Here is a 14,739-nt window from a genome sequence, read left to right on the forward strand (position 1 = left end):
ATATGGGTAGATCCAACTTTTGAATTTTCTAATCATATCAACCAACTGATTAATGAACTTTATAGAACTGTAGGTTGTATAAAACAATTTATATTACAATGTCTTGGGAATCAGAAATTATTATGTCATTGTTTGTTAGTTACATTAGACCCAAACTTGAATATTCAATAACAATATGGAAATCTTAAAGGAAAACAATCAAGAGTAAACTGAAAAGAGTACAGTGGAAATATATCAAGGGCATCCACTGATGTGAAAATTTAAGTTATTATGAAAGACTAAAATATGTGAACTTGTACAGTGTCTCATATAGATATTTAAGAGGAAACCTTATATAGATATAAAGGGCATTTCAAGACAACTGCTTCTGGGAATGTTTGGGGTTATCTAAGAGTAGTGGAGAATCATCAATCTATTTAAAAATTCTATAGGTATGACATGTGCACTAACTGGTTCTCTGAGAAAGCAGCTGACAATGGAATACACTACTAAATTACATTAAAGCAAGCACAAGTTTAGATAAGATAAGCCTGGACACTTATTATGGGAACAACTATTTTGATATATTGGGAGGCATGAAGGGCATTATTGCCCATGCTTGAAATATTTGTATGTTTGTATGTATGTATGTAATATGCAGCAAATATATAATGAAGGGGAAAGAAGGGCAGATGCTAGGATAAGAAAAGAGAAGAGTTAAGGTTTGTGTGTAAGTGGGTTAAGCTGAAGGATTGTTTTTTAGAAGGGATTGATTTCCAACATAAGAGAATTCTGTGAATGTTTTAGGTCTGGAGGATTTCAGTAACATAAGGTGCAGCAGTAGCATTGTTGCTTCACAGCAAGAGGTTCTCTTGTTTGATTCACTGGAGTGCCTTCTGTGTGGAGTCTGCATGTCCTCCCCGCGGTCGAGTGGCGTTTGAAAGACATGAGTGAATGGGCGTGGCTTCGCTGAAGGTTGGGCGTCGGGCTGGCAACTTGACACCATAAAAATCTACTGCCAGTCATTAGCGGACCGGAGTTCTGCTGTGGCGACCCCTAACTGGGAAAAGCCGAAAAGACAAAAATAAATAAATAAATTAGGAAATTAAGATAACACTGGCTGAAAGTATAGTTCAACAGTGGGCTAAGCAAAGGATTAGGCTAAGGAGGAGAATTTTTCTTGCATTAAAACTTATTTAGTTCATACTTATTTGTACTTAGCAAGTTGTCTTTTATGTCCATCACATTGGAAGTGTGGATATTGTGACTTCTTTATGACATTGTGTGGTTTGAAATTAAACCAAATGAAGCAGGGAAAATATGTACATTAGTTCAGTGAATGACAGCTATCTGTGTCTGGTGAACACAAATGGTGTTTTTCATTTTTATTTTTATTAGTAAATCAGTTAGCAAGTTGGCCGAGGTGCAACAAGAATTTAATAAGTCACTGCATAGACAGAAGATGATGGGATGCTATTTTTTTTAAACATGGTTTGTGTATAGTAGTGAAGGTTATGATATGGAATGTAAATGTGCGGGAAGAGAGATGCTAGGGTGCTGCTTTTTGAAAGAATGTCAAAGGATTTTTTTTCAGTTACTGATTCCATGTACTGAGAAATTTGGGGAGCTAAGAATAAGTACAGAGAAATGATACATGAGGTGAGGTCCATTTTCCAGTTATATGTGGGATACGGAATTATTTTTCATGAAAGTATTACAGCATAAGCTATTCAAATAAAACTAGCATGACATAAAGAAATGCAGCTTGCATGCATGTATATATCAGGAAGAAACTGTTGTTAATCTGCTTTTTGAATGCTCTTTAATATCTAATTTTTGGACCGTCTTTCTAACAGATAGAATGTGAACTTGGTGAAAGATGTTCACATGAAAATGTAGTGTTTGAATTGTGGTATATACACTGAGGTATTATTGTGGTTCCTGGAGAGTGGTCTTAAGGGCTTTATGGTATCACAGGGGGTTCTGGTGTTATGTGCTTTCCATTCTCATGCCTGTAGGTGCTTAAAGGTTGTGTGTGTATTGGAATGTAGTAATGAGGTGTTACCTACATCCGTAAATGCTGGACAAAGCCAAAAATAATGGTGGGGGGATAAACTCAAGGACATGTTTTAAATATTGTTCTTATAAATTTAGAAAGTGGGTAAAAAAACTGATATTGCATTACTATGCATTCTCTGAAGGGTATAAAGTCTGAAACCCAAATGTATGCCATTATTTAAAGACTTAAATCCTCCATGAATTGACAGAAACCACAAACTTTATCAGGAACAGTTCAAAAATATGTGGCAAAAATCTATACATTCTGCAAAATTCTAGACGGTTGAGTAGTATTCTCATACTCCTGCCCTCCCACCCTCCAAGCAAGTGCCTCTGTGTGACCTCTGCTCTGCCTCCTGCTAATGATACTGCCAAGAACTGTGCATCCCAAGCATGAATAACCCACCTTTCTCCCTGAGAGAAGAAAGCAGACATTACTCAATCACTTCCTCCCTTCCCTCACCAGTTTCTCCAGCACCAGACCTACTAACTGAACCTGGGATATTTGGATTAAAATCTGGGCTTTATCTCTTTCTGAAAAAGAGCTAGTTTCGAATTTGGTTTACAAAGCTTTTTATGCAATCCAATGAATAAATATAGTTTGATATTAGAAATAAAAAAGCTACCTCTTGGTGATTGCAAACACACTGATAAAACTGATGTCATTTTTCTTAAATATTTTGACACTACATATGTTATGTATTTCTGTTTAATTTTATGTTGACTATAATATTTTTTTATCTGAATAAATATTTCTCCATCTTCAAGTAATATTAGCTACGCATGCCTCAACTTACCCATGTTTGCTTTTCTGCCATATAAACAAATTATTAAAGTAATTAATCAATTAATTCATTAATTAAACAAATATGTCCAATGTAATATATTTCATGTCACTGCTGTAGGGTACACAAATAACAGCCCATTAGCCCCCCCCCCCCAGCAATGTAATATAGACAGGCCCACTAATTAGGGTCTCTTTATTGACTGTGATCACCTCAGATGTCAGACAGGTTATCTGATTATGATCAACTAAATGAATGAATGAATGAATGAACTAATGAATGAATAGCCAAAGTAGTGCACTGTGCTATCCCTAGTCTTAAGATTTTCAAAGCCCCTAACCCCAACTCTAAACATTACAGTACAAAAAACAAAAAGTCCTTTTCTCTCAGAGCAGCACTACACAAGACACAGACATTGACACACACACACACACACACACACACGCACACACACACACACACACGCACACACACACACACACACACACACACACACACACACACACACACACTCTCTCTCTCTCTCTCTACATATGTGCCACCACACATGCACAATGCTAAACCTATCACCTTACTTAGCCCTTACTGTAAAACTAACACAAAAACACTCAGACTCAATCAAAAACATTCACAGACACACAACACTCATTTTATCCCCTTACCTAATTCTTAATCTAACCCTAGCAGGTAAAGTCCTTCTTACCTACATGTAAGTACAGATCACTCACTACAAAACAGTCAACAAGATGATGTTCAAAGTCTCCTAATGCTGACAACTGAAATGTTTGATTTTAAAGTACTACCACTATACATTGTGGACAACATATGCATTCGACAAAGTACAAGTCACTTTTATATAGGACAACAAAACTAAACTTCAGAACAGGTATTGAAAGGTCATATTGTGACAGAAAACTAGACACTTACCAACATTAAATGAATGAACAACAGTTATAAATACAAATAATCAATTTTCCCCTTACAGTGCAGAACTGATTAAAATAATAGGAGGTGTGGCTTATGCTCATCCAACCTCTGCATATGGTACTAGAGATATGTTATATTATGCCCAAGTAATAAAAACATATATATATCACATTCTTTATAGCTTCTACTCTTAAATTTCATCTTCAAAGTGAATGACATTTAGAAAACGTGAAAAACAAAATAGTGTTGAAAAATACCGACACATAAAATGTTGACACACTTTTTCCATGAGTTCTTCACTGCTGTTCTCCTGAATTGATGGGGTTTTTTTTAACACCCTTAACTAAAATGTACCCTTAACAGCAGACAAGGGAAAATATAATATACATATATTGGTTAGCATTCAGTGTGTGGGTGGTACAAAAAGTGAGTGCCCAAACATCATGTTTCATAAAATATTCCTTTAAAATACCATGCATGACAAGGGGAGGTACAGTAAAGCTACAGAATGAGGTAATGATGTGAATGTTTGACATACCTTTGATAATCTTCCTTTGCTGCTGTATGATCTCATCACAGAGATAACGATGCTGTTCATATCGCTGCACCACATAGTTTTTCTGTCTGATCACATTGTCCTTAAGCAGTGCATTGGACTGCATTTCTGTATTCTCAATCTCCAGCTCATGCACCTTGCAAAGCAAACTCAACACCTCCTGCTGTTCTTCACTGTTGATTCGCTTTGGCAAAACCTCTTCTAACTGTTGTGCCTGCTGGCGAATTTCTCTGAACTTCTTCTCCAGCTCAACCTAAATGAGGTGTTAAAACACAAAGAAAAACAAAATAAAGCACCATGAAGCAGAATGGCTTAAATATGTATTACTATATATGGGAAGCCTCCAGAAAATGACATACTTAGTCACAGTTCAGCTTTAATTTATTTTATTTCCCCACTTACTACTACTGTATTATGAGATCAATTTCACAGATCAGTTTAAAGTATTACTAGCTTTTGTAGCATCACCTCTTGTCCATGTTCTGTGAAAAAAAATGCCATCGTGAATAAGATATTGTTCTGGCAGAATGGAAATAGGCATTGATGGAGTGGTAATTATGTTTTTGCACATCTGATATCAGTAAGAAAAATAACTGCAAGTAATGTCCTGGTAACAAATCTGCCCATCATCTACTTAATTCTATTCCCCTAAGTGAACCTACATTGTGATGGCACAGATGGATACATTGTCTTTATCCCAGAGTGGAATTCAACAAATGAGATCCTTTATGTAGTTGCAATAGAGAGAATGTATGTCAAGTGCTGCTTTATAAATAATTTTCTACCATTCAGGCTAGGTGTTCTACCAATTCTCTGAATGTTGAAAGTGTAAAGCACAATTACTAGCATCAGCATATAGGAATATTTTGTGTCACTACCCTGTAGATGCACTAACAGTTTTTATTAATAGTGCTATATGGTATGAAATCATGCAGCTTTTTTAGCTAAATTCGCAGTTTGAGCTGTAATGTTTGCTAACTTTGTGATACACATGGATATAAGCTTCACTGTAGCCTTGGTGACCCAGTTTTAAATAAGTGCCAGGCTGCTGCAGGAATCAAACAGCTTGAGCAAGACATCAGGATGCTAGCAGCTAGGTCCTGCTTCTCAATGGCTGACATCAGGATGCTAGCAGCTAGGTCCTGCTTCTCAATGGCTGCCTGTTGAAGGCAAGAGCAAAAGTTATGCAGCTCCAGGACAAGTGCACTTTTATCTGTCCCCAGGATTTTAGCACTTCCGCTGAGCATTTCTACTATATCAGTAAGATGCATACTGTGTGTTCAAAATGATTAATCATTGGCTTACTGTACTGTGATTTTTAGGTGAAATTTTTTCCACCTTCTAAAATATTTGCTTAATTTTGATGTATAATACTTTAAGGATAAAATAATTTTTTAGTACATTAATGAAGCATACTCACAATCAAAGTCATGTTTATTAAGCAGTATTTTTATCAAGTGGTTGATTCATCTAACCAGACCAGCTGGTCCCTACAGGTACTTTGCTATAATGCATTAGTTGTATCACATGTATGCTTTTGTTTTATTTTACTTTATTAGATTGCAACTACTTCTCAGAAATAATCGAAATACAGTGGATGCTCAGTGACTCTGTTCTTTTTCCTTATTTATGGCCAGTTCTCAGAGTTACATATATAAGTACACTTTTATATGACTGACTGATTCTTTTTAAAAAATGGAATTTTGATTGTTAATTTGCATGCCTCAGTAAGCACTGCTTAGCCCGTTATTATTACTGTAAATACACAACTTTTTCAGTGACTGTTTTTTGTCTTTATAATACTGCTGTTCAGTGTTTTAGGATTCTTGGTCAACACGTCCCTTTTTTTGCTTTTATGTCCACCTCCCACCCATTTTCCTCAGTGACGGACATGGGATGGATCTAGTTCTGGTTGTAATGTCCATTCATAATGTTCTAGTATGATAAAAATCACTGGCTGGGTCTAGCTGTGTAGCACACTGGGGGTAAGGCTAAGAAGTAAGTGCTGGTTTTGATTTCCTCAGTGTCCTGCTTCCATTCTGTGTGACTGAGCAAGTCATTAAATTACAAAAAGCTCATGGTGTGTGTGTGTGTGTGTGTATGTGTGTGTGTGTGTGTGTGTGTGTGTGTGTGTGTGTGTGTGTGTGTGTGTGTGTGTATATATATCTCTATATATATATATATATATATATATATATATATATATATATATATATATATATACACACATAAAGGAAAAGCAGATGAAAGTTCTTAAGAATCCAAGTGAGAGTAAACACAAAAATAAATCCAGTCAGATGCACAAGCATTTATTCCTTAATGTGATCCTTTATTCAAATGTAATATTCAATTAGCACTTTTGTCTGAGTTTCACATAAAAAGACAGAGTGGCTATATAATCTGAGCTTTATTGCCTAGTAAAGGGAGGTGAGGGCCCTGAAAAAGATCAATGGTATGAAACATACTAAAAGGTTAGCTATATACACACGGGTACGCACATCCACACACTGTCAATACAAAAGGAAAACACCCAGATGAAGGAGGGCTGGAGGGAGAGGCAGCTACAGCAACAGCAATCTATTAGAAAATCTACTATTATGTTATGTTTACTTACACAACTATATTATGTTCAACATTAATTTGTTATAGTAATAGCCTAAGCTATTTGGGTAGATTCCCATAACTTAGAAACTAAGAAGGGAGAAGAAAATAAACTAAGAAACCAGATGTTCCTGGAAAAATGTCCTAGAGAAGTCTGATATGGACCTAGAAAAGGAATCCATTTTCTAGTGCATTGTAAAAGTATGTAAAAAAGACCACATTGCTGCCTGCAGAATTCTTCTAGAGTCTGTCTTTTACAGAGACCTACCTAACAAGCCAAAGTCCTAGTGGAATGGGCCCCAATCCTGCCTGAAAGTGCTTTACTATAGTAAGTATAACAAAAGGCAGTAGCATGAGATAAACCATCTGTAAATAGTCTGCTTTGATATGTTTGCCTTTTCTTCTTTCCTCAAACAGCTGATCGGCTTTGCTGAAGGTTTGACTTTTGTCTAGGTAGTATCTGAGCTGTCTGTGGACATCCACAGTGTGAACAATCTTTTCTTCCTTGTTCTTGGTGTGATTCCAACCATTGCTACCAATGTGTGATGGCCACTGATATGTGCCGTCCTTATGCTGAGCCAGTAATCAAGGAGCCTGAATCCTCACCACTGACACTGGAGAGGGATGTGCACTTGGAGTGCAAATGGATACACTCAATATTTCCAGATGCTGACCTATCTGTATCAAGTACAACTTCCTTTAAGAGCACACAGGGAACACACTCAGTTGGGGTCTGGATGTCACTATATCTGTCACCCTCCAGGTTTCCAATAAGATGCCCCAATGGTACAGCTGTAGGGTTAGGTCCTCAGCTGAGTGTCCAAGCCAGGTCCTGCAGCACCCTCTCTGTAAACCCAGTTCTTTGTGTCTCTGCCCCAAGTAGCTGATACACACACACACCCTGAGAGATTTGATTTTTCACACACACTCACCTGGGAAAGGCTGGCACAGATGTACCTGCTGTGCCCCCTTCTGCCCAGAGTATAATGTAGTTATCACTTCCACTGGACCCTTCACAATCAGTTACTCTAAGGCCCTTAACAAAGGTGTCCAATTATAGTGTAATATTAATACTAATACAAATGATAGTAGTTGACCAATACAGCCTTCTGGAGTGGCCTACACATTGTCACCAAATAAATATAAGTACTCTCAAATATTAGATACTTTCTACAAGGATCAGCTACAATAAAAGTTTTAAATATATTAACTCAGTCCCTCCAATACTGCTCTTTTGAGTGTGTATCTTTAACTCCCACTGGGTATGGCTTGAGCCTTTAAAAAATGAAGTTATCACCTTACACTTCTAACAAATATTCATTGACAGAGGTCAAATATCAGTACAAGTGTGTTTGCCATCATGTATGCTTCAAGATAAAATATTCTGCTACCTTGTATGTAGCATGGTTTTGGCATTATTAATGAAAATATGAACAAACAATATTTGACGCCTAGAGGCACAGTAGGAGGTAACTGCAGAAATGCCTGGAGGAGCACTCAGCTGTAATGAGTTAATAAATAATAAAAGATCATGAAAATACTGAATATAGATTCACAGTAAACCACAGAGTTCAGACCTCAGGAAATATTGAAAAGAACATTGATGGAAAAACTCAGACAAATATAGAAAAACAATATCTAAACTACCTTACTAAATCTGAAAGAATCACTGATCCCTGGTTAAGTTACTTACTACCACAAGGCAAGTAGCTGCGGGTGGGAGTCTTTTTAGTCAGGCTTCCAAAACAGAATACTCTATACTCTGAGATTTCTCTTTGTAATTTCTAAAATATAATTTCCAAAATAGCTGGCAGAATGACTTCATCTGGTCACCTGACTCTAGGTTCTCACAGTATTCCCTTCTGAAGCTGAGACAGAAGTTAGCACAGATGACCACAACACATATCCAAATGTTTATGGCAGTGCCTGGGGCCTCCCTCTTTTCATTGAGCTATTTGAACCCGCGTCTCCGATCCTATCCAGCACTACGTGATGCCTTTTAATGACTTAACAGCTCATTTACATTTCCCTTATTTTTCTTAAAGTTAACCTCTGCTGTGCCAATATCCTCGATTAAAACATATACATTTAATTCAGCTACAAAACATACATGCACATTTCTCTTCATTTCAGCAGGGTGCACTGTTGACACATTTCAGCACAAGCAAAGCTTGCAAATACATTTTCAGCAAAAGCATCTGTACAAACTCAGTTTGACATACAAATGACATACAGTTCTAATATATTTGTAACACAAGCATCTTGTATAAATCAGTTTGATATTCAAAGGACATATTCTTTACAAAACTCCAGCTGGCTATGCTGGCACTTTCCCATATCATCATCACATTTATGTTCAGTAAAGAAGACAGTGAGATTAAAAGTCTTGTGAAAACTTATGTAGGGCTGACTCATCATAAGTGCTTGTAACTCAGGTATTCTCCTAACAGAAGTCAGAGCAATGAGTAAAACATTCTTCCATGATAACAACCTCAATTCATCCAGACGGGTTAGTTCAAAAAGAAAAAAGTAAGTTTTTCAAGTATTAAAGTTATGATCACAAGGAGAAGCCACCCTTTCCCTTGTTGGATGGATAATCATCAATCCTCTCAAAAACTGTTTAACATAAGGATGCCTAGAAAGGGGGAATCTAAGGACAGACAAGCAGAAATGACTGAAAAATGAACCTTGACAGAAGAGAAAGAAAGGCCAGAAGGCAGTAACAAACACAAATAATTAAAAACCAGAGACAGCCAGGATTGAAGACGGTCCTGGTTCTTGGACTGGCACCAACTAGAAAATATTTTTCCATTTATACACATATGAATTTTATTAAGTGATTTTAGTCTCCTTTAATACCTGCTGCAAGTCCTCAGAAAAAGGGGGGCTAAAAGACAACAAAAATCCATCATCAAAGCAGTTAGTTAAACAGTTTTCAGGTTAACTGTCTTGTGTGAGAAATCCAGTCTGTGGGGAAGTCTGTAGTATCTGTCTTTGGGCAGATTAAAAGAATAGTAGAATTACCATTGGATTACTTGGCCAAAAGAGAGAGTCAGCACCACAATTTTATGGTGTCCTGAATTTTTAGAAGAACCATGGACAGCAATGCAAAGGGTTTAAAAGCATACAGGAACATTCCCATCCATGGGAATGAGAAGGCTGTCATCTTCCAGGCCTGTCTGCCAAGAATTCTGAAGCAGAACTTATTTAGTTGTCTGCTATGAGATGAGGCAAACAGAACTACTTGAAGTAGTTGACCTAGGTTTCATCCCAACCTTTAGGACGTCACCAGAACAATGACAAATAACACAACATTCCCTTAAATACACCCACCCATTATTCAATTATTCCATTAAGACTAAAATCAATGAATAAAACATTAATAAAAAATACAATGAATATACAATTGTCTATACATATTAAAACAATTAAAAACGTTCCATTATAACAAAGCTTAATTAATTTTGCACACTATTTCCCTACCTAAAATATGCTTTAATTTTAATATGGGAGCAATGCCAACACTATAATTTATACCAGGAAAAGTCAGAGCCTCTAACCTTAATTGCCATTTTAATTTGCAGATGTTTAAATATACATCTAATGTCCTTCCCTGGATATCTTGATTAATCTGCTGAATTACACAAATTCTAAAACTATGTTCAGGATACTGCCCAATATGCCTAACTAAGGCATTAGTAGTTCTAACATGCCGAATATCCAGTAAATGTTCATTCACTCTCCCTTGAGGCATCTACAGGTTTTCCTTATATAAAATGCAAGGCATTCACCACACTTAGCTAAATGCACCACATTCTAACTATAACAATTAAAATGTCCCTGAATGGATATGTGGCAATACTGAACCCTGAATCGATGCCCTGTTTCCATTATGTACTTACAGGTACTACACCTTCCACATTTAAAATTTCCCAAGTGTTGACTAGTGCTAACCCTATTTTTATAGGAAGCCTTCTCAAGAATATCCTTGAATGATCTATCTCTCCTAAAAACAACTTTGGGAGCTGCCCCCATCCTTTCATCTACATGTTTATCCAATCTTAACAAACCCAGTTTTTCCAAATTATATGTATAAACCATTCAGCATCCTGGTTAAAAGTAATAACAAAATATAGCCCCTCATTCCTTCCATCTTGACAATTTACACTTGTTTCAGCTTCTGAAATCCCTTTGGCTACTCCCACTGATGCCCCAGTCAAAATGGCCTTATATACACCCACTTCTCGCTTATGAATGATTTCATTTTTAATAGCTGTACATAAAGCCTCAGGGTATCCCCTTCTTGTAAACATCCCCATCATAAATTCCAGTTCATTAATAAACTCCTGATAATGATTTACTATTCTTGCAGTCCTCACCATTTGACCCTTTGTGTATAAAGCACTGAAAATCTTCTATTTAACACCCTTGACAATGGATCTTTTTTCATGGTGAGGGTGCCAACTACTTAAATCTAAATAGAAGTTTGAAAAGGTAGCCTTTCTATAAATCCCGGATTTCAAACACTTCTGCTTTTTGTCCATCTCCAAATTTACATGCAAATATGATAACTTTTCAGTGCTATATTCATAAGTGAATTTGAAAAATTCTACAGTGTTATTAATAAAAATCCAGGAATACCTCAAGCTGTTCCACATTACCCTCCCATACAATAAAAATGTCATCCAGGAAGCGCATATATTGTTTTATATAACTTTTAAATTTACTGGGGAACACATACTCTTGCTCCCAGAAGGACATAACATAGTTGCCATAAACAGGGGCACATGCAGCCCCCATAGCCACTCCAGTAACCTGCTTGTAAAAGTGTCCTTCAAAGTTTAAAAAATTGTTACATAATACTGATTCCCAAGGTCACAAACACGTTAATCTGATCCTGGTCATATAGGCCTGTCTTTGTCAGCTGACATTCCAACCAAGTTAGTCCTACATCATGAGGAATAACGGAAAGTAAATTGCATACATCCACCATAAGCAAAATAGTATTCTCTGTAACAATTATATTATTCAATTTGACCAAAAAATTCCATGAATCTTTGGTGATGTATTCAAACATTGCCAGCCCTTTTTGCAAATGGTAATCAAGATATTTACTTATAAAACATGTTTTACTCCACTTGCCACCCACTATGAGCCTAAACTTAATGTTATCTAACCCCTTATGCAATTTTGGTATACCAAAGATGTTACTAACCATAGGGTTAACATTTCTTAAAAAACTATGTTCAGTTTCATTTATTTGCCCCTGAAATAATAAATCATCTATTAAGAAGTCCAATTTCAAGTATGCAATGTGAATTTCGTTAATACTGCTTTCTTCATAGGTATCCTCTGTTAACATAGCCAACATGGCATCAATACGGTCATTTTTGTCCATAATCACAGCACCATTGCCTTTGTCAGGTTTCATAATTCGTATCCTTTTATCATTAGCCAATTCAAATAATAATCTATTCTTTTGTGAATTAAAATGGCAATTAAGGTTAGATGCCCTGACTTTTCCTGGTATAAATGATAGTGTTAGCATTGCTCCCATATTAAAATTAAAGCATATTTTAGGTAGAAAATAGTGTGCAAAATTAATTAAGCTGTGCTATAATGGAACATATTTAATTGTTTTAATATGTATAGGCAATTGTATATTCATTGCATTTTTTTATTAATGTTTTATTCGTTGATTTTAGTCTTAATGGAATAATTGAATAATGGGTGGGTGTATTTAAGGGAATGTTGTGTTATTTGTCATAGTTCTGATGAAGTCCTAAAGGTTGGGACAAACCTAAGTCAACTACTTGTGTTTTTCCAGGCTTTTTTATTTTATGGTGTAGTTGTGTTGGTTATTAATTAGAACTACTTGAGGTGCTCCTCATAAATGGATCAATTCTTGGAAGACCCCAGGGTGAAGTTGCCATTTGTGAAGGTCTATTATGGTCCTGCTTAGCTTGTCTGTAATTAAGTTTTGCTTTGATGGAATGTACAAACTCTGAAGAGTCAAAATGAACAGTGTTGCTATCTCATAGGCTAATATAACAAGTCTGCAAAAAGGGTAAGAGCTTGTAGCCTCCTTTACTTATGTACCACATTACTGCAGTGTCATCTGTGTAAACTTGCAGAGGTCCTGGGGACAAGAGATGATTTAAGGCTTTCAAGACATTCATCACTGTCATCTTCCCTCTGACATTTATGTACTTCTGTCTGTCATGAGTGTTCCACACAGCTTACACTTTCACACCTTTGGAAACCGCTCCTCACAGCAGGTCAGCTTCATCTACAGTGACAGACTGGAGAGGAGTCAGAAGGGGGAAGTAAGACCTGGATTTTGAGTGATCTGGTCTACCCACTTTACATTTCAATTCCTTACAAACACCAAAACAGGGATCCTAAAAGATAGAATGTTGAGCCCAGAGTGACTTGAGGCACCATTGAACTGTTTTTATGTGAGGTTTGACCAGTGGAAGTTTGAGAGTCATTGATGCCATGTGCCTCAAAATATTGTGAAATTTCCTTGCAGATACATGGCTTTGATTGCATAAAATGAAGAAGAACTGTTTTAACATCTAACAGGCATAATGGAATAGCATTCACTGAGAAAGGATGAGAGATTTTTATAAGTTGATTTGAAAACCCAGACTAAGTACAAGATTCTGAACTGTTGCTAAAAACTCCAGACAACTGAGAAAAGAGTCTTCAAAGATAAGACAATCATCCAAATATGGAAAGATGTGAATGCACTGAAATCTGCAATAAGCAATTATTAAAGCCACTCATTTTGAGAATCCCCTTGGTGCAGTCGAAAGTCCAAAGGGTAAAACAGAGAACTGATAAAACTGATAATGTATACCAGACCCAGAAAATCTTAAAAAAAACATGTGAATTGCTTGCTATTGTAAATGTAATGGTAAGCATATTTTAAGTCTAGCTTTACAATGAAAGCTAGTGAAGGGAGCAGAGGTAAAGGAAACTGAAGTGATAGCATTTTGAACTTTGGGATCTTGACAAATAGATTTAGGAAGGAAAGCTCTACCAGAGGGCACCAGGATTCTTTCCTCTGTGATACCATATAAATCACTGAAAAATAGACTTTGGCCAACTGGCAGGGAGACACTGATTCAATTACTCCCTGTGAAAGACTGTCAGAAAGAATGGAGTAGCAGCGATCTGTATAACAAAAGCAGATTTTGATAAAGAAATCACTGCTAGATCTGCTTTAGGGTTAGAAAAAATATGTATGTGTTTGAGGTAGACTTTATAAGCTGTCAGACTTCCTGCAGGGAGGGAGGTGACTTTTAGACAAACCTATAAAAGCAGTGAGTAAAACATTCTCTAAAGCACACAGGCCAGGTGGAATAGCTACAGAATTAGGTTTATCCAACTGTAACAAATCAAAATACATTTATGTACAACAGGAATTTCATTCTGTTCCCACCAAAATACCTTTTTTATCTTAGATAAAGTCTCAGAAGAAGATAAATCTTCAAGAAGGAAATCCGATACAACACTTTCTTCAGAATCAAAATGTTTACTATGAGAAGAAATTTCTGAAGTAAAGCCATCACCCTGTAATCTCTGCTCTTCTGACTGAAAATCAAAGTCAGAAAGAGAGGGAAGACTCACTGTAGGATTCATTATTTGTTGCTTTGCCGCTTGACACACAATTCATTTCCTTACACACACACACACACACACACACACATACATATATATCTATATATATATATATATATATACATATATATATATATATATATATATATATATATATATATATATATATATATATATATATGTCTCCAGAAAGTAGACCGCTCAGAC

At 36.3% G+C, this 14,739-nt stretch overlaps 1 protein-coding gene across 2 annotated transcripts in view; it reads right to left on the reverse strand.

The window, feature by feature from the left end:
• The window catches only part of KIF19 (kinesin family member 19), a 1,202,512-nt gene that overhangs the window by 164,628 nt on the left and 1,023,145 nt on the right, over positions 1–14,739 (reverse strand). For both annotated transcript variants that reach the window (XM_044085136.1, XM_044085135.1), the window contains exon 13: positions 4,288–4,558. In XM_044085136.1, the coding sequence (XP_043941071.1) occupies positions 4,288–4,558 (271 nt within the window). The remainder of the gene's footprint in view (positions 1–4,287; positions 4,559–14,739) is intronic.

The sequence above is a fragment of the Protopterus annectens genome, chromosome 10.part0 (genome assembly GCF_019279795.1).
Source record: "Protopterus annectens isolate FY-2018-M chromosome 10.part0, PAN1.0, whole genome shotgun sequence".
Classification (NCBI taxonomy): domain Eukaryota; kingdom Metazoa; phylum Chordata; order Ceratodontiformes; family Protopteridae; genus Protopterus; species Protopterus annectens.